The sequence below is a fragment of the Dendrobates tinctorius genome, unplaced genomic scaffold (assembly GCF_039654945.1).
Source record: "Dendrobates tinctorius isolate UK_male_01 unplaced genomic scaffold, ASM3965494v1 ptg000143l, whole genome shotgun sequence".
Taxonomy (NCBI): Eukaryota; Metazoa; Chordata; class Amphibia; order Anura; family Dendrobatidae; genus Dendrobates; species Dendrobates tinctorius.
In genome coordinates, this window is record NW_027361810.1 from 1909838 (window position 1) to 1928856 (window position 19019).

The 19019-nt window shown below is 49.0% G+C and overlaps 1 protein-coding gene across 1 annotated transcript in view; it reads left to right on the forward strand.

Moving 5' to 3' along the window:
- CLASP1 (cytoplasmic linker associated protein 1) overlaps positions 1–19019 on the forward strand; it is a 199176-nt gene that overhangs the window by 127029 nt on the left and 53128 nt on the right. The window contains exons 16-23 of the mRNA XM_073545310.1: positions 4898–4975; positions 6755–6922; positions 7543–7592; positions 7678–7848; positions 8185–8208; positions 13894–13992; positions 14134–14160; positions 14655–14816. Of these exons, the coding sequence (XP_073401411.1) occupies positions 4898–4975; positions 6755–6922; positions 7543–7592; positions 7678–7848; positions 8185–8208; positions 13894–13992; positions 14134–14160; positions 14655–14816 (779 nt within the window). The remainder of the gene's footprint in view (positions 1–4897; positions 4976–6754; positions 6923–7542; positions 7593–7677; positions 7849–8184; positions 8209–13893; positions 13993–14133; positions 14161–14654; positions 14817–19019) is intronic.

Sequence of the window (19019 nt, forward strand, 5' to 3'; positions counted from 1 at the left end):
AGATGAGGACAGAGAAGCCCCCGGAGGTGGATGTGGGGGGCACATACTTTCTCCATATTAATGTCTATGGATGTAGATGAGGACAGAGGAGTCCCCGGAGGTGGATGTGGGAGGCACATACTTTCTCCATATTAATGTCTATGGATGTAGATGAGGACAGAGAAGCCCCCGGAGGTGGATGTGGGAGGCACATACTTTCTCCATATTAATGTCTATGGATGTAGATGAGGACAGAGGAGTCCCCGGAGGTGGATGTGGGAGGCACATACTTTCTCCATATTAATGTCTATGGATGTAGATGAGGACAGAGAAGCCCCCGGAGGTGGATGTGGGGGGCACATACTTTCTCCATATTAATGTCTATGGATGTAGATGAGGACAGTGAAGCCCCCGGAGGTGGATGTGGGGGGCACATACTTTCTCCATATTAATGTCTATGGATGTAGATGAGGACAGAGAAGCCCCCGGAGGTGGATGTGGGGGGCACATACTTTCTCCATATTAATGTCTATGGATGTAGATGAGGACAGAGAAGCCCCCGGAGGTGGATGTGGGGGGCACATACCTTCTCCATATTAATGTCTATGGATGTAGATGAGGACAGAGAAGCCCCCGGAGGTGGATGTGGGGGGCACATACATTCTCCATATTAATGTCTATGGATGTTGATGAGGACAGAGAAGCCCCCGGAGGTGGATGTGGGGGGGGCACATACTTTCTCCATATTAATGTCTATGGATGTAGATGAGGACAGAGAAGCCCCCGGAGGTGGATGTGGGGGGCACATACATTCTCCATATTAATGTCTATGGATGTAGATGAGGACAGAGAATCCCCCGGAGGTGGATGTGGGGGGCACATACTTTCTCCATATTAATGTCTATGGATGTAGATGAGGACAGAGAAGCCCCTGGAGGTGGATGTGGGGGGCACATACTTTCTCCATATTAATTTCTATGGATGTAGATGAGGACAGAGAATCCCCCGGAGGAGGATGTGGGGGGCACATACTTTCTCCATATTAATGTCTATGGATGTAGATGAGGACACTGAAGCCCCCGGAGGTGGATGTGGGGGGCACATACTTTCTCCATATTAATGTCTATGGATGTAGATGAGGATAGTGAAGCCCCCGGAGGTGGATTTGGGGGGCACATACTTTTCTCCATATTAATGTCTATGGATGTAGATGAGGACAGTGAAGCCCCCGGAGGTGGATGTGGGGGGCACATACTTTCTCCATATTAATGTCTATGGATGTAGATGAGGACAGAGACTCCCCCGGAGGTGGATGTGGGGGGCACATACCTTCTCCATATTAATGTCTATGGATGTAGATGAGGACAGAGAATCCCCCGGAGGTGGATGTGGGGGGCACATACTTTCTCCATATTAATGTCTATGGATGTAGATGAGGACAGAGAATCCCCCGGAGGTGGATGTGGGGGGCACATACTTTCTCCATATTAATGTCTATGGATGTAGATGAGGACACTGAAGCCCCCGGAGGTGGATGTGGGGGGCACATACTTTCTCCATATTAATGTCTATGGATGTAGATGAGGACAGAGAAGCCCCCGGAGGTGGATGTGGGGGGCACATACCTTCTCCATATTAATGTCTATGGATGTAGATGAGGACAGAGAAGCCCCCGGAGGTGGATGTGGGGGGCACATACATTCTCCATATTAATGTCTATGGATGTTGATGAGGACAGAGAAGCTGCCAGAGGTGGATGTGGGGGGGGCACATACTTTCTCCATATTAATGTCTATGGATGTAGATGAGGACAGAGAAGCCCCCGGAGGTGGATGTGGGGGGCACATACATTCTCCATATTAATGTCTATGGATGTAGATGAGGACAGAGAATCCCCCGGAGGTGGATGTGGGGGGCACATACTTTCTCCATATTAATGTCTATGGATGTAGATGAGGACAGAGAAGCCCCTGGAGGTGGATGTGGGGGGCACATACTTTCTCCATATTAATTTCTATGGATGTAGATGAGGACAGAGAATCCCCCGGAGGAGGATGTGGGGGGCACATACTTTCTCCATATTAATGTCTATGGATGTAGATGAGGACACTGAAGCCCCCGGAGGTGGATGTGGGGGGCACATACTTTCTCCATATTAATGTCTATGGATGTAGATGAGGATAGTGAAGCCCCCGGAGGTGGATTTGGGGGGCACATACTTTTCTCCATATTAATGTCTATGGATGTAGATGAGGACAGTGAAGCCCCCGGAGGTGGATGTGGGGGGCACATACTTTCTCCATATTAATGTCTATGGATGTAGATGAGGACAGAGACTCCCCCGGAGGTGGATGTGGGGGGCACATACCTTCTCCATATTAATGTCTATGGATGTAGATGAGGACAGAGAATCCCCCGGAGGTGGATGTGGGGGGCACATACTTTCTCCATATTAATGTCTATGGATGTAGATGAGGACAGAGAATCCCCCGGAGGTGGATGTGGGGGGCACATACTTTCTCCATATTAATGTCTATGGATGTAGATGAGGACAGAGAATCCCCCGGAGGTGGATGTGGGGGGCACATACTTTCTCCATACTAATGTCTATGGATGTAGATGAGGACAGAGAAGCCCCCGGAGGTGGATGTGGGGGGCACATACTTTCTCCATATTAATGTCTATGGATGTAGATGAGGACCGAGAAGCCCCCGGAGGTGGATGTGGGGGGCACATACTTTCTCCATATTAATGTCTATGGATGTAGATGAGGACAGTGAAGCCCCCGGAGGTGGATTTGGGGGGCACATACTTTTCTCCATATTAATGTCTATGGATGTAGATGAGGACAGTGAAGCCCCCGGAGGTGGATGTGGGGGACACATACTTTCTCCATATTAATGTCTATGGATGTAGATGAGGATAGTGAAGCCCCCAGGGGTGGATGTGGGGGGCACATACTTTTCTCCATATTAATGTCTATGGATGTAGGTGGGGTCAGAGAAGCCCCCGGAGGTGGATGTGGGGGACACATACATTCTCCATATTAATGTCTATGGATGTAGATGAGGACAGTGAAGCCCCCGGAGGAGGATGTGGGGGGCACATACTTTCTCCATATTAATGTCTATGGATGTAGGTGGGGACAGAGAAGCCCCCGGAGGTGGATGTGGGGGGCACATACTTTCTCCATATTAATGTCTATGGATGTAGATGAGGACAGAGAATCCCCCGGAGGTGGATGTGGGGGGCACATACTTTCTCCATATTAATGTCTATGGATGTAGATGAGGACCGAGAAGCCCCCGGAGGTGGGATGTGGGGGGCACATACTTTCTCCATATTAATGTCTATGGATGTAGATGAGGACAGTGAAGCCCCCGGAGGTGGATGTGGGGGGCACATACTTTCTCCATATTAATGTCTATGGATGTAGATGAGGACAGTGAAGCCCCCGGAGGTGGATGTGGAGGGCACATACTTACTCCATATTAATGTCTATGGATGTAGATGATGACCGAGAAGCCCCCGGAGGTGGATGTGGGGGGCACATAGTTTCTCCATATTAATGTCTATGGATGTAGGTGGGGACAGAGAAGCCCCCGGAGGTGGATGTGGGGGGCACATACTTTATCCATATTAATGTCTATTTGAGGACAGAGAAGCCCCTGGAGGTGGATGTGGGGGGCACATACTTTCTCCATATTAATGTCTATGGATGTAGATAAGGACAATGAAGCCCCCGGATGTGGATGTGGGGGGCACATACTTTCTCCATATTAATGTCAATGGATGTAGATGAGGACAGAGTTGACCTTAGTCTCGTATTCGACTCAGGACACGACCCGTTTGTTGGTTTTCCCTGCAGCACAGGTGATGGTCGGTTCGGTTGTCCCCGTCTCCTTCTTGCCGGCTGTGCCCGTCTCCTTCTTGCCGGCTGTGCCCGTCTCCTTCTTGCCGGCTGTGCCCGTCTCCTTCTTGCCGGCTGTGCCCGTCTCCTGCCTCCGTCTTGCCGGCTGTGCCCGTCTCCTGCCTCCGTCGTGCCGGCTGTGCCCGTCTCCTGCCTCCGTCGTGCCGGCTGTGCCCGTCTCCTGCCTCCGTCGTGCCGGCTGTGCCCGTCTCCTGCCTCCGTCGTGCCGGCTGTGCCCGTCTCCTGCCTCCGTCGTGCCGGCTGTGCCCGTCTCCTGCCTCCGTCGTGCCGGCTGTGCCCGTCTCCTGCCTCCGTCGTGCCGGCTGTGCCCGTCTCCTGCCTCCGTCGTGCCGGCTGTGCCCGTCTCCTGCCTCCGTCGTGCCGGCTGTGCCCGTCTCCTGCCTCCGTCGTGCCGGCTGTGCCCGTCTCCTGCCTCCGTCGTGCCGGCTGTGCCCGTCTCACCATTACAGACAGTTTCTTTGCTCCTTTTTGCCTTCGGGTAGTACTACGCTGCGAGTGTTGGGGACAGGTCTGTGTGTGTGTACTCGGCCCTTCAGCTGCACCTGTCACCCGGCAGCCATGGCTGCTGTCGGAGCAGATCATGCGATTTACACACTGCAGCCTGACAGGTGGCGGTCGGGACCAATGATACATGGATACAGGGTGCTGTATATGATGGGGGGTTATTGTCCTCGGCTGCGGCAGTCTGTGCTCTTCTCATTCGCTCTGTGGCCGCCATGACTGACATATATTGCAGGGACATAGCCGGCTCGGGAGATGGATTGTCAGTCTCGTCTTGTCCACCCTCGCTGTCACCATCACAACCAGAGGGCGACGCTGAGGAATGTGGTCTGAGCCGCGGCCCATGTAAATGAGGGAATTAATGATGGCATGAAACGCGACGAGCTGTGATTGGCAGGCTGGGGTCGCTGGCTCGTCAGGACGGACATTGTCGCTCGCCTCTTCCAGCAGCCACAGAATTATTAATATGAGCTCTCTCCGCTCCAGGCACATATCCGTGTTGGCGGAAACCATCAAGAAAGGAATCCACGATGCCGACTCTGAAGCCAGAATAGTGGCACGAAAGTAAGTAGAGAAGCCCCCGGCTGGCGGTGCGCTGGAATCTTAGAATTGACAGCCGCAAACTGTGTGACCATCTGCAGTGAAGGCTCATAATGAATTACTGCTGGGCAGGGGAAACGTCTGCCACATCAAGAAGTGATGTATGTAGTCAGAGGAGACAGTCAGCGATGCACGGAGGTGTGTATGGTCAGAGGAGACAGTCAGCGATGTATGGGACGTCTAGTCAGAGGAGACAGTCAGCGATGTATGGAGACGTCTGTAGTCAGAGGAGACAATCGGCAATATCTGGAGATGTCTAGTCAGAAACAGCAATGTACAGGAGGGGTCCTCAATCTGTAGCTCGGGAGCCACATGTGTCTCGCAGGTCCGTGATGTGTAGCTTGCGACTGTCTGCCAGCTTGGTGCACTATCACCAGGTGTAGCAAACGGCTATTAAGAGCAGATCTCAGGATTGTGACTTGTGTAGCCTGCACAGAAGAGCAGATCTGAATGGGGATGAGATAGGAAACCCTGAAGCTTTGCACACTGCCTTGGTGTGATTTCAATGGAAAAGCTTTGACTGTAATGATAGCGGTAATGGGGGCTCTGGTTGTCACTGCTGTGAGTGGGGGAGAAGCTGGATGTGGCTCGAGACCCTCTTTCATAGATGAATGTGATTCTCAAGGGCATAAAGGTTGGGGACCTCTGATGTACAGAGATGTGTATAGTCAGAGGAGACAGTCAGTGATGTGAGGAGACAGTAAGAATTGTATTGAGACGTCTAGTCAGAGGAGACAGCCAATGCTGTAGGTCTTCTGTAGTCGGAGGAGACAGTGGGTACTGTACGGAGATGTCTGTAGTCGGAGGAGACAGCGGGCGCTATGTCTTCTGTAGTCGGAGGAGACAGCGGGCGCTATATGTCTTCTGTAGTCAGGGGAGACAGTCGGTGCTGTACGGAGAGGTCTGTAGTCAGGGGAGACAGTCGGTGCTGTACGGAGAGGTCTGTAGTCAGGAGAGACAGTCGGTGCTGTACGCAGAGGTCTGTAGTCAGGGGAGACAGTTGGTGCTGTACGGAGAGGTCTGTAGTCAGGTGACAGTCGGTGCTGTACGGAGAGGTCTGTAGTCAGGGGAGACAGTTGGTGCTGTACGCAGAGGTCTGTAGTCAGGGGAGACAGTTGGTGCTGTACGCAGAGGTCTGTAGTCAGGGGAGACAGTCGGTGCTGTACGGAGAGGTCTGTAGTCAGGAGAGACAGTCGGTGCTGTACGCAGAGGTCTGTAGTCAGGGGAGACAGTTGGTGCTGTACGGAGAGGTCTGTAGTCAGGTGACAGTCGGTGCTGTACGGAGAGGTCTGTAGTCAGGGGAGACAGTTGGTGCTGTACGCAGAGGTCTGTAGTCAGGGGAGACAGTCGGTGCTGTACGCAGAGGTCTGTAGTCAGGGGAGACAGTCGGTGCTGTACGCAGAGGTCTGTAGTCAGGGGAGACAGTCGGTGCTGTACGCAGAGGTCTGTAGTCAGGGGAGACAGTCGGTGCTGTAAGGAGTGTCTGTAGTCGGGAGACAGTCGGTGCTGTACGGAGATGTCTGTAGTCAGGTGACAGTCGGTGCTGTACGGAGAGGTCTGTAGTCAGGGGAGACTGTCGGTGCTGTAAGGAGTTTCTGTAGTCAGGGGAGGCAGTCCTTGCTGTACGGAGATGTCTGTAGTCAGAGGAGACGGTCAACGCTGAGGTTTTGGATATGTAGGAATGATTTTTTTTTTTTTTTTGATCTTTGTATCTGGCTTGCTAACTTTCCTGTTCTTTTTCAGATGTTACTGGGGTTTCCACAGTCATTTCAGTCGAGAGGCCGAGCATTTATACCACACCCTGGAGTCCTCGTATCAGAAGGCGCTGCAGTCTCATTTGAAGAGTTCGGACAGCATAGTCTCCCTCCCTCAGTCCGACCGCTCCTCGTCCAGCTCCCAGGAGAGCCTCAAGTGAGTGACGCATGTGCCCCCGGGAGGGGCTGGAGCCGAGTGGAGCGGGTGACACTTGCCGCCCCCCCCAGGAGAGGCTGGAGCGGGTGACGCGTGCGCCCCCGGGAGAGGCGGGAGCGGGTGACGCGTGCGCCCCCGGGAGAGGCGGGAGCGGGTGACGCGTGCGCCCCCGGGAGAGGCGGGAGCGGGTGACGCGTGCGCCCCCGGGAGAGGCGGGAGCTGGTGACGCGTTCGCCCCCGGGAGAGGCGGGAGCGGGTGACGCATGCGCCACGGTGGAGCCGAGTCATCAGTCGGGATTTTTGCCATTTTGGTGAATAGACGGTATTGGTGGACGAAATGTCTTTAATGATGCCGGCGTCTGTCGTCTCCTCTGTGCAGCTGCTGGGAGTGCTGGTCCAATGTGGTGCTGATCAGCAGCAGTTGTGCCTTGCCGCTGATGTGACATATCGGTGACTGCTCTTTGCGTTGGTATATTATGCGCTTGTCCTGAATATAATCATCTGGTCGGCGATCTGTAATAATGTGCACTGGACGAGGCCAGGAGCCTCCTGACAGATCGTCACTGATTGGCTTGCCTTTAGTTTTTTTTTCATTCTAATCTATTTTTTCCAACTTTTAGTCGTCCCCTGTCGGCTAAGAGAAGCCCCCCTGGAAGTTCAGCTTCTAGAGGTCAGTGTTCACCTGTGTGTGATGGAAGACGAGCCTGAACTGCCTGGTTTCTGGCCGGTTATTTTCCTTTACTTTTATTTTGCAGTTTCTACAGCGGTGGCGAAGACTGCGGCGACCCCGGGCTCCCTGCAGCGCTCCCGTAGCGACATTGATATGAATGCAGCAGCCAGCTCCAAGTCCAAAGTAGCATCATCCACCACGGCTCCGCCCTTCAGCTCGGCCGCCGCGCTGCCCCCCGGCTCTTATGCTTCTCTAGGTGAGATGAAACCAGTACTGCAGTCACGTGACGGACAGGTGTCCCTGCACCTTATATCATGTCAGCAGCTCACAGTAGTGTCACTTATTTCATGGTCTCGCTTCTCGTGCTTTATATGATGATGGGTTTAGCATTTCATATCAGACTGCGGGACATTACAAGCTTCGTGGGCATAGCCAGCCGGGTGCAGACCACACTACAGCTGCACACTCAGGACTGAAAGGGTTAAACATCACACACTAACATCAGGAGTTGCTGAATATATCATCATCTTACTAATTCTTCCCACTGTTTCCTCTCCCTGTTTTATATTTTTTTTGTTTAATTTGCCTAAAGATGGTCCCACTGCTAAATCCGAGGGTAAGCTTAGTGTGCCACAGAACTGTGTCCAAGGGGTGTCGTGTATGGTGCTCATTTGTGCTCCTGGTGATCTGCATGCTGTTCTCTGCTTGGTCTCTTCATCATGTGTCTGTGTTCTGTACCGTCACCTCCAGGATCTCACTGCACATGGCCTGTTAGCCGGCTTCATCTAGCATACCGGGGGCATCCTGTTCATTACATGGACTAATGTCAAGTATTGTGGCTTCCTGTGCCTACAGTCAGACACCCTTGCACCTCATCCATTAGCGCGTCCGGCGGCTCGGGTCCCACTGCCCCGGGGGCGCGTCCGGCGGCTCGGGTCCCACTGCCCCGGGGGCGCGTCCGGCGGCTCGGGTCCCACTGCCCCGGGGGCGCGTCCGGCGGCTCGGGTCCCACTGCCCCGGGGGCGCGTCCGGCGGCTCGGGTCCCACTGCCCCGGGGGCGCGTCCGGCGGCTCGGGTCCCACTGCCCCGGGGGCGCGTCCGGCGGCTCGGGTCCCACTGCCCCGGGGGCGCGTCCGGCGGCTCGGGTCCCACTGCCCCGGGGGCGCGTCCGGCGGCTCGGGTCCCACTGCCCCGGGGGCGCGTCCGGCGGCTCGGGTCCCACTGCCCCGGGGGCGCGTCCGGCGGCTCGGGTCCCACTGCCCCGGGGGCGCGTCCGGCGGCTCGGGTCCCACTGCCCCGGGGGCGCGTCCGGCGGCTCGGGTCCCACTGCCCCGGGGGCGCGTCCGGCGGCTCGGGTCCCACTGCCCCGGGGGCGCGTCCGGCGGCTCGGGTCCCACTGCCCCGGGGGCGCGTCCGGCGGCTCGGGTCCCACTGCCCCGGGGGCGCGTCCGGCGGCTCAGACATAAGATACTTATTTGGTGAACAGGAGTGTTTTTTTTTTTTTTTTCTTTTAAATGTCGTCACATGTAGAAATGAGTGAATACCAAAGAGTTGTTCAAGGTCATTGGATCTGGTGCGGTTCTGCTGGCAAAATACTCCAATGAGAAGATGTCTAACCTGCAAATTCTTCAAATTACAAACAAGGGGGCACCACTGACATGAATGGAGATCCTGCCAGACCTATACAAAAATTAATACCACTATCACGAAGAAGACAGGAATAGGCCACACTTTGGGGGGATCACCCAACATAGGATTTAGCAAAATATACAACAATCTTTATTTGGACACAAAAACCAAAACACCCGCGTTAAAAATAGTCATACATATGACATAAGTAACCCAGTTCTGAATAGAACAAATACCCTCAGGGCTCCACAATTCATAAGAAATGCCTCATTGAAATATCAAATGTATATATATGAAGCATACCACAGTAAAAGATTATACATATAAATAGAAGGACTGGCTCCAAATTTTCAATATTGCCAAGTAATAGCAAATAAGTTGCACAACATGTTCCATATACATAAGTAACGGTTTTATATAAAAAATTACAATATAGTTCCCTGTGGAACACATGAAAAAAGAGCCCAAAACTATGTATAGATAGCATACCACACTATAAAGATCTTATATATAGATTTGCTCATGGGTATAAATGAGTGCACATATCAGAGATGCTTATTTTAGCAATACTAACACAAAGGTATAGAAAGTACTAAGACTATATGTGCTGCACCAACAGGTAAAAATGGCTTAGACCAAATAACAAGACAAGTATATATTATATTTACCCTGTGAAACACATGAAAAAGAGCTAACAGATCATATCCAAATTACATGGCACACTATTATACTAGTCGTAATGAATTCCCAAACAGGTATGCACACTTCCCTGAAAGTAACTCAGATTGGTCTGATACGACAAACATACTGAGATTAGGTAGTACTGGCCGTAATAGCCGCATACAGGGAAGGCAGAGCTCAGCCGAGATTGGTTGTGCCCTGGTTTCAAATCATAATGGAAAGGAGCCTGAGCGTCCTGAGACCCAAGGGTTTTGGGCTCTTTTTTCATGTGTTCCACAGGGAACTATATTGCAATTTTTGATATAAAACCGTTACTTATGTATATGGAACATGTTGTGCAACTTATTTGCTATTACTTGTCAATATTGAAAATTTGGAGCCAGTCCTATTAATATGTATAATCTTTTACTGTGGTATGCTTCATATATATACATTTGATATTTCAATGAGCCATTTCTTATGAATTGTGGAGCCTTGAGGGTTTTTGTTCTATTCAGAACTGGGTTACTTATGTCATATGTATGACTATTTTTAATGTTTTTAACGCGGGTGTGTGGCCTATTCCTTTCTTCTTCGTGATAGTGGTAACCTGCAAATTCTGAATAAATCTGATTTTGCATTTTTCCTCTGGTGTGCAGTGACGTGCTTCTCCATTATTTATCTGTAGTGTTTTTTTCTGTAGTTTATTTTTCTTGCAGACCGGATTGTTGTAGCACCACCGATCACATGCCGGGAACATAAAGCAGAAGCTGCAGTTAGTCGGGTCGTTTGTGTGTTTGCCACTTATGAAAGTGTAGATCTCGCGTGCACGTTGTGTCCTCCGCTGCCTGTGCCCTTGGATGTTGGATCCTTGGTCAGAAGTTCACCCAATTGTGGTCCAATCATCTGGGGACAGATGAACTACAATACTCAGCAGTAGTAGACGCTCAGAAGTTGTAAAGTTAGATCATGAAGTCATTCCCACCATCATTTAGATCTGACGTCTGTGGACACATGAATTACTCCTGGAAATATTGGGATGAAGTTGCATCGAGTCAGCCATTATGTAGTGACTGCGCCATAGCCGGAGATTCCCATAGTGACTTTTTGAGCAGAATCTACATGTATTTTAATGCACAAATAGCTTTAATTGATAAATGATTATTCCCACTACACTGAGGTTACTATTACTTATAAGCCCACGTCCAACCATGATCAGCATTATACATACATTACTGATCCTGAGTTACCTCCTGTATTATACCCCAGAGCTGCACTCACTATTCTGCTGGTGCAGTCACTGTGCACATACATTACTTTACTGATCCTGAGTTACATCCTGTATTATACCCCAGAGCTGCACTCACTATTCGGCTGGTGCAGTCACTGTGTACATACATTACTGATCCTGAGTTACCTCCTGTATTATACCCCAGAGCTGCACTCACTATTCTGCTGGTGCAGTCACTGTGTACATACATTACTGATACGGAGTTACATCCTGTATTATACCCCAGAGCTGCGCTCACTATTCTGCTGGTGCAGTCACTGTGTACATACATTACTGATCCTGAGTTACCTCCTGTATTATACCCCAGAGCTGCACTCACTATTCTGCTGGTGCAGTCACTGTGTACATACATTACTGATCCTGAGTTACCTCCTGTATTATACCCCAGAGCTGCACTCACTATTCGGCTGGTGCAGTCACTGTGTACATACATTACTGATCCTGAGATACCTCCTGTATTATACCCCAGAGCTGCGCTCACTATTCTGCTGGTGCAGTCACTGTGTACATACATTACTGATACGGAGTTACATCCTGTATTATACCCCAGAGCTGCGCTCACTATTCTGCTGGTGCAGTCACTGTGTACATACATTACTGATCCTGAGTTACATCCTATATTATACCCCAGAGCTGCACTCACTATTCTGCTGGTGCAGTCACTGTGTACATACATTACATTACTGATCCTGAGTTACCTCCTGTATTATACCCCAGAGCTGCACTCACTATTCGGCTGGTGCAGTCACTGTGTACATACATGACTGATCCTGAGTTACCTCCTGTATTATACCCCAGAGCTGCACTCACTATTCTGCTGGTGCAGTCACTGTGTACATACATTACATTACTGATCCTGAGTTACCTCCTGTATTATACCCCAGAGCTGCACTCACTATTCGGCTGGTGCAGTCACTGTGTACATACATTACTGATCCTGAGATACCTCCTGTATTATACCCCAGAGCTGCGCTCACTATTCTGCTGGTGCAGTCACTGTGTACATACATTACTGATACGGAGTTACATCCTGTATTATACCCCAGAGCTGCGCTCACTATTCTGCTGGTGCAGTCACTGTGTACATACATTACTGATCCTGAGTTACATCCTGTATTATACCCCAGAGCTGCACTCATTATTCTGCTGGTGCAGTCACTGTGTACATACATTACATTACTGATCCCGAGTTACATCCTATATTATACCCCAGATCTGCGCTCACTATTCTGCTGGTGCAGTCACTGTGTACATACATTACATTACTGATCCTGAGTTACATCCTGTATTATACCCCCAGAGCTGCACTCATTATTCTGCTGGTGCAGTCACTGTGTACATACATTACTGATCCTGAGTTACATCCTGTATTATACTCCAGAGCTGCACTCACTATTCTGCTGGTGCAGTCACTGTGTACATACATTACATTACTGATCCTGAGTTACATCCTGTATTATACCCCAGAGCTGCACTCACTATTCTGCTGGTGCAGTCACTGTGTACACATACATTACATTACTGATCCTGAGTTACATCCTGTATTATACCCCAGAGCTGCACTCACTATTCTGCTGGTGCAGTCACTGTGTACATACATTACATTACTGATCCTGAGTTACATCCTGTATTATACCCCAGAGCTGCACTCACTATTTTGCTGGTGCAGTCACTGTGTACACATACATTACATTACTGATCCTGAGTTACATCCTGTATTATACCCCAGAGCTGCACTCACTATTCTGCTGGTGCCGTCACTGTGTACATACATTACATTACTGATCCTGAGTTACCTCCTGTATTATACCCCAGAGCTGCACTCACTATTCTGCTGGTGCAGTCACTGTGTACACATACATTACATTACTGATCCTGAGTTACATCCTGTATTATACCCCAGAGCTGCACTCACTATTCTGCTGGTGCAGTCACTGTGTACACATACATTACATTACTGATCCTGAGTTACATCCTGTATTATACCCCAGAGCTGCACTCACTATTCTGCTGGTGCAGTCACTGTGTACATACATTACATTACTGATCCTGAGTTACATCCTGTATTATACCCCAGAGCTGCACTCACTATTCTGCTGGTGCAGTCACTGTGTACACATACATTACATTACTGATCCTGAGTTACATCCTGTATTATACCCCAGAGCTGCACTCACTTTTCTACAGATGTTCTCTTTTCAGTCTTTGCTCATAGCTTTCTGTAGTGATTGTACAGTACCATAAAAATACTAATTGTCTTCTTGCAGGGACTCAGTAAAGCTATTAGGGGCTCCATCCACAAGCTTGCTGACTGTTTCTAGTCCTTACTAGCAGAATTGTGACTAGCACTCTGGGCTAGAGCCCTGCTTCTCTATAATTCGGGGTCGCCATCTGATGCGTCCTGGGACTTCAGCAATTCCGTCTTATATATAACTATGGATTGTTGGTTGGGGCGGGTGGACAGACGCCGTGGTTGATGGTGGACTGACGCCGTGGTCGCATTTCTGCTCTAAAAGTTGATGTAGTTCTGCTCCGTGTCTGGATTACACTTGCGCAGGGACGGTCACACTTGCACTGTAGGATTAGACTTTGGTTCGTTCACTGCTCCTCATTGCTGTCAATCTCATTGTTTCTCCTTTATGAAGACGCTGGAGATCGTTGTTTTCAGGGTGCTTCACTGTTGGACCTTAGTGATCACCTTAAATTTGTGTTTTTGAACAGGACGGATCCGCACCAGGAGGCAGAGCTCAGGAACCGCCAGCTCCGCTCAGCCGGACACCCGAGGCCGAAGCCGAGCCAAGATCATTTCACAGTCCCAGCGTAAGCACCGGGGCATGAATGCTAGATGGTGTCTGCGCTTCATGATTGTCCTCTGTCCTGTTTTATGAAATGTGTGCTTTCTGCATTGTGTGACCTTCTCTAAATCCTCTTTACTGTCCTCCTCCTGCCTCCACGCTAAAGGATCCCGATCGGCGAATCCAGCCAGCGGTAAGACGCCGCCCGGGGCCTCACCACCTCTTGTCATTTCCTCTGTCATTAGTCTGTGTAGGCGACCTGCTGTGCACTTGCTGACGACAGCCTTCCCTGGCACCTCTCAGCAATGTGGGATCCACTGTTTCGTGTGCCAAGTTCTCACAAATTTGGGACAATGAAGCTTGTAGAGGTGGCCGTGGCAGAGGGCCAGGCACATCAGGCATTTGGCTGCACACTCCTCGCTCTTCTAGGCAGCGGACAGCCTGTTCTGTCTTGGAGACAGCCTAATTGCACAATGCCTCGACACTACTACCCCCCATTTTACTCTGACCTTGTCACGCAAGGCTCTGCCGCATCACCTGCATAGAGGTGTCCAGGGGAGTGTCGCAGCGCTGCATTGTGGTGATTTGGTCGCCGTTAGTGAGGTTATTGTGCTCCATAGCTTCATCCATGTAGATATGCAATGACTGATGTCTGAATATCCACTCATCCATGTTCTCTCCGTACAGCCGGCAGCCGCTCTAGTTCTCCTGGGAAATTGTTGAGCAGTGGATATGGTCTAGCTACCAGCGCCCAGAGGGTCCCACAAATCCCGACCTCCGAGAAAAGAAGCAAGATCCCCCGCAGTCAAGGCTGCAGCCGTGAGACCAGCCCCAGCAGGATAGGACTGGGTAAGGATATGGGGGGTTTTGCCCTTTGTGGTATATTTTTAACCTTTTAATGCACAAGTTTGGAGGTGAATCTCTTGCTGCACAGGTCCGGCCATTGTATACACCAATGCGTATATACACGGAATCGGTGCACAAGAGTAGAAGGCCCCCTGCACCTATATATACACAGTCCTGCTCATCGTTATTGGCACCCATGACGTTTACGTACATAATGTGCAATATATCCTGTAAAAAAAATCAAGTTAAAGTTTTTTTTTATGTATAGAGCACTTGTGTTACATACAAAAGAGCAAATGATAAACAATAATTTAAAACATAAAACAATGGAAGGGAAAAATAGACAACCCTAAATCTGCTGTGACAGTGTTATCGGCCCCTTTTACATTACATTAGTATGGAAACGCATGAGAACCACCTGTGATTTTGTCCATGTGACATGAATTAGAAAATGAATGAGGACCTACACTACCATTCAAAAGTTTGGGGTCACCCAGACAATTTAGTGTTTTCCATGAAATCTCATACTTTTATTAATCAGATGAGTTGTCGAATGTAAAATCTCGTCCAGACATTGACAAGGTTCAAAAAAAAAAAAAAAAAAAAAAAAGATTTTTATGTGAAATAATAATTTTCTCCTTCAGACTTTGCTTTCGTCACAGAATGCTCCTTTGCAGAAAATCCAGCATTGCAGACCTTTGGAATTCTAGCAGTTAATTTGCTGAGGTAATCTGGAGAAATTTCCCCCCATGCTTCCAGAAGCCCCTCCCACATGTCAGTTTGGCTTGATGGGCACTTTTTGCGCACCATACGGTCAAGCTGCTCCCACAGCAGCTCAATGGGGGTTGAGATCTGGTGACTGCGCTGGCCACTCCATTACAGATAGAATACCTGCTGCCGGCTTCTTCCCTAAATAGTTCTTGCATAATTTGGAGGTGTGCTTTGGGTCATTGTCCTGTTGTAGGATGAAATTGGCTCCAATCAAGCGCTGTCCACAGGGTATGGCATGGCGTTGCAAAATGGAGTTATAGCCTGCCTTATTCAAAATCCCTTTTACCTTGTACAAATCTCCCACTTTAGCAGCACCAAAGCAACCCCATACCATCACATTACCTCCACCATGCTTGACAGGTGGCGTCAGGCACTCTTCCAGCATCTTTTCAGTTGTTCTGCGTCTCACAAATGTTCTTCTGTGTGATCCAAACACCTCAGACTTGGATTCGTCTGTCCATAACAGTTTCTTCCAATCTTCCTCTGTCCAATGTCTGTGTTCTTTTGCCCATATTACTCTTTTCCTTTTATTAGCCAGTCTCAGATATGGCTTTTTCTTTACCACTCTGCCCTGAAGGCCAGCATCCCGGAGTCGCCTCTTCACTCTAGACATTGACACTGGCGTTTTGCGTGTACTATTTAATGAAGCTGCCAGTTGAGGACCTTTTGAGGTGTCGATTTCTACAGACTCTAATGTCCTTGTCTTGATGCTCAGTTGTGCAGCCGGGCCTCACACTTCTCTTTCTACTCTGGTTAGAGCCTGTTTGTGCTCTCCTCTGAAGGGAGTAGTACACACCGTTGTAGGAAATCTTCAGTTTCTTGACACTTTCTCGCATGGAATAGCCTTCATTTCTAAGAAGCAGAATGGACTGTCGAGTTTCACATGAAAGTTCTTGTTTTCTGGCCATTTTGAGAGTTTAATGGAACCAACAAATGTAATGCTCCAGATTCTCAACTAGCTCAAAGGAAGGTCAGGTTTATAGCTTCTCTAATCAGCCAAACTGTTTTCAGCTGTGCTAACATACTTGTACAAGGGTTTTCAAGGGTATTCTAACCATCCATTAGCCTTCTTACACAGTTTGCAAACACAAAGTAACATAAGAATACTTGAGTGATGGTTGTTGGAAATGGGCCTCTATACACCTTTGAAGGTATTGTATTACAAGCCAGACATTTGCAGCTAGAATAGTCATTTACCCCATTAACAATGGATAGAGTGTATTTCTGAATCATTTATCGTTAGTGTCATTGGAAAAAACTGTGCTTTTCTTTCAAAAATTAAGGACATTTCTAAGTGACCCTAAACTTTTGAACGGTAGTGTAAGTGTTTTAAAAATATATATAATAGACCATGTTCCTTTGTCACAACAGTGAAGACAAAGGAGCTGTCTGAGGACATCAGAACTGCTATTAGCAAACACAAGGCTTCCAAAGGGTATAAGGCCATCTCCAATCACCTTGATATCCCAGTTTCAAAAGTGTGCAATATTAAGAAGTTTACCAAGCATCGAACCGTCAAGAACCTCCCTGGATGTCGAGGAAAGAGGAAAATTGACTCTTCGAAAGTTGGTGCGAATGGTGGGAAAAAACACGACGTCAAACATCCAAAGACCTGAAGGTCAAACTGGAACTGTCTGGGGTCATGGTTTCAACAGGTCTATACACCGAACACTAAACCAAGCAGGGCTTTATGGGCAAAGGCCCAGGAAGAAACCATTACTGAAGAAAATGCCTAAAAAGAAATGACTGATCTTTGCCAAAGAGTACCTTGACAAACCACAATCCTTCTGGGAAAATGTTCTGTGGACAGATGAAACAAAAATAAAGCTTCTTGGCAATGCAAAGCAACAGTTTGTTTACAGATGGTGCAATGAAGCTTCTAAAGAAACTAACTACCAACAGTTAAGCATGTTGGAGGATCCATAATGCTGTGGGGTTGCTTTGCTGTCTGGTACTGGAGGCCTTGACCGTATCACAGGAATCATGAAATCAGAGAATTATTAGATTTTAGACTGAAATGTCCTACCAAGTGTAAGAAAACTTGGTTGTGAGTCGAAGATCATGTGTCCTCCACCAAGACAATGACCCAAAGCACACATCCAAAAGTACACAGGAATGGTTGAAAAAGAAAAAACTGACTGTTTTAAAATGGCCAGCAGCGAGTCCTGACCGCAATCCCATTGAAAATCTTTGGGGTGTCTGCCATTGGGAAAAAGAACCCTGCAAAGGAAGAGTGGGAGAAAATACCACCGGAGAAGTGCAAGAAGCTTTATAGGTGGCTACAAGAAACGTTTGGAGGCCGTCATCAATGCCAAAGGGTGGGCAACCAAATATTAATTAGGAGCCTTTATGGCTGCACATGCTGTTTATTCTCCTTTCAAATTACAACATGTAAGTTAAAAAACAATGTTATGTTGTTGTGTTACTTTGGAACACTGATTAAAAAATCCTGAGGCTATCACTGTAGTACAGTTTATGGAAAAAATGAAGGGGTGCCAATAATGGTGAGCAGCACTGTACAAACAAAATGATTCTCAGGACCCATGTGAGTAGTCCATGGCCACCAGACTAGAGCCCTGCGGGCGTGTTTCCCCCTTGCATCATGTTGCAATGATTACGGTACTTTGCTCCAGACTTACGGTAATCAGAAAAGCCATTTGTGAAGGTGGCAGGTTGGGGGCCGTTTTAGCAGGGCTTTGGTCTGGTGACCACAGGCTACGGATCTTAGACCAGGGTCCTATTATCATTCTGCTAATTTCTAGCTGTTACAAGTCCATAATGAGCCTGATTACCGTGACTGGGATGCGAGGAGCGCCATAGACTCGGCTGATTTGTGTAAGCGTTGGGAGCCTGATGAATGCAGACCTTGGTACGCTGTTCTTAGTGATGTCGGACTTGGTTAGCCGCACTGGTCTTCCTCTGCCAGCATTATGGCATTACCCAGCTGGATTCTCAGGCAGCCATGTCACTCAGTATCTATAAGGGACTTCAGTATTTCAGCTCGTTGCGATCCAGGTTTTGGGAACCTGACTGCTGAGGGAGGGTCTGATCCCACGATCGCTCCTCCGTCACATTGGTCATTGATCAGATTGTGTCTCGTGACTGAGTTATTGCCACCTGTTGATGATTAGCCACTGCTCTGTGGTTTGCATGGAGCCATACGATCCCTCCCCGCGTCCATGTCTCCCCTTCTCCCCGTGTTCTCACATAACGCAGGCTCAGGATTGGGGCCATGATCAGAGGGTCTGTGCAGGCGGCTGATCCTTGTCATTTTGCATTTCTTCCTATAATTGCATGCAGTGGGGGGTTTCTTCTGATCATTACTTCCAGTGTTGCTTCCTCTCTTCGTGACCTTTCTTGCCTGAGTTGTCCGATGACTTTGGCGCCGCTCGTCCTCGTGTGTGCGCTTCAGGATGGTTTTGTCATTTATGTAAC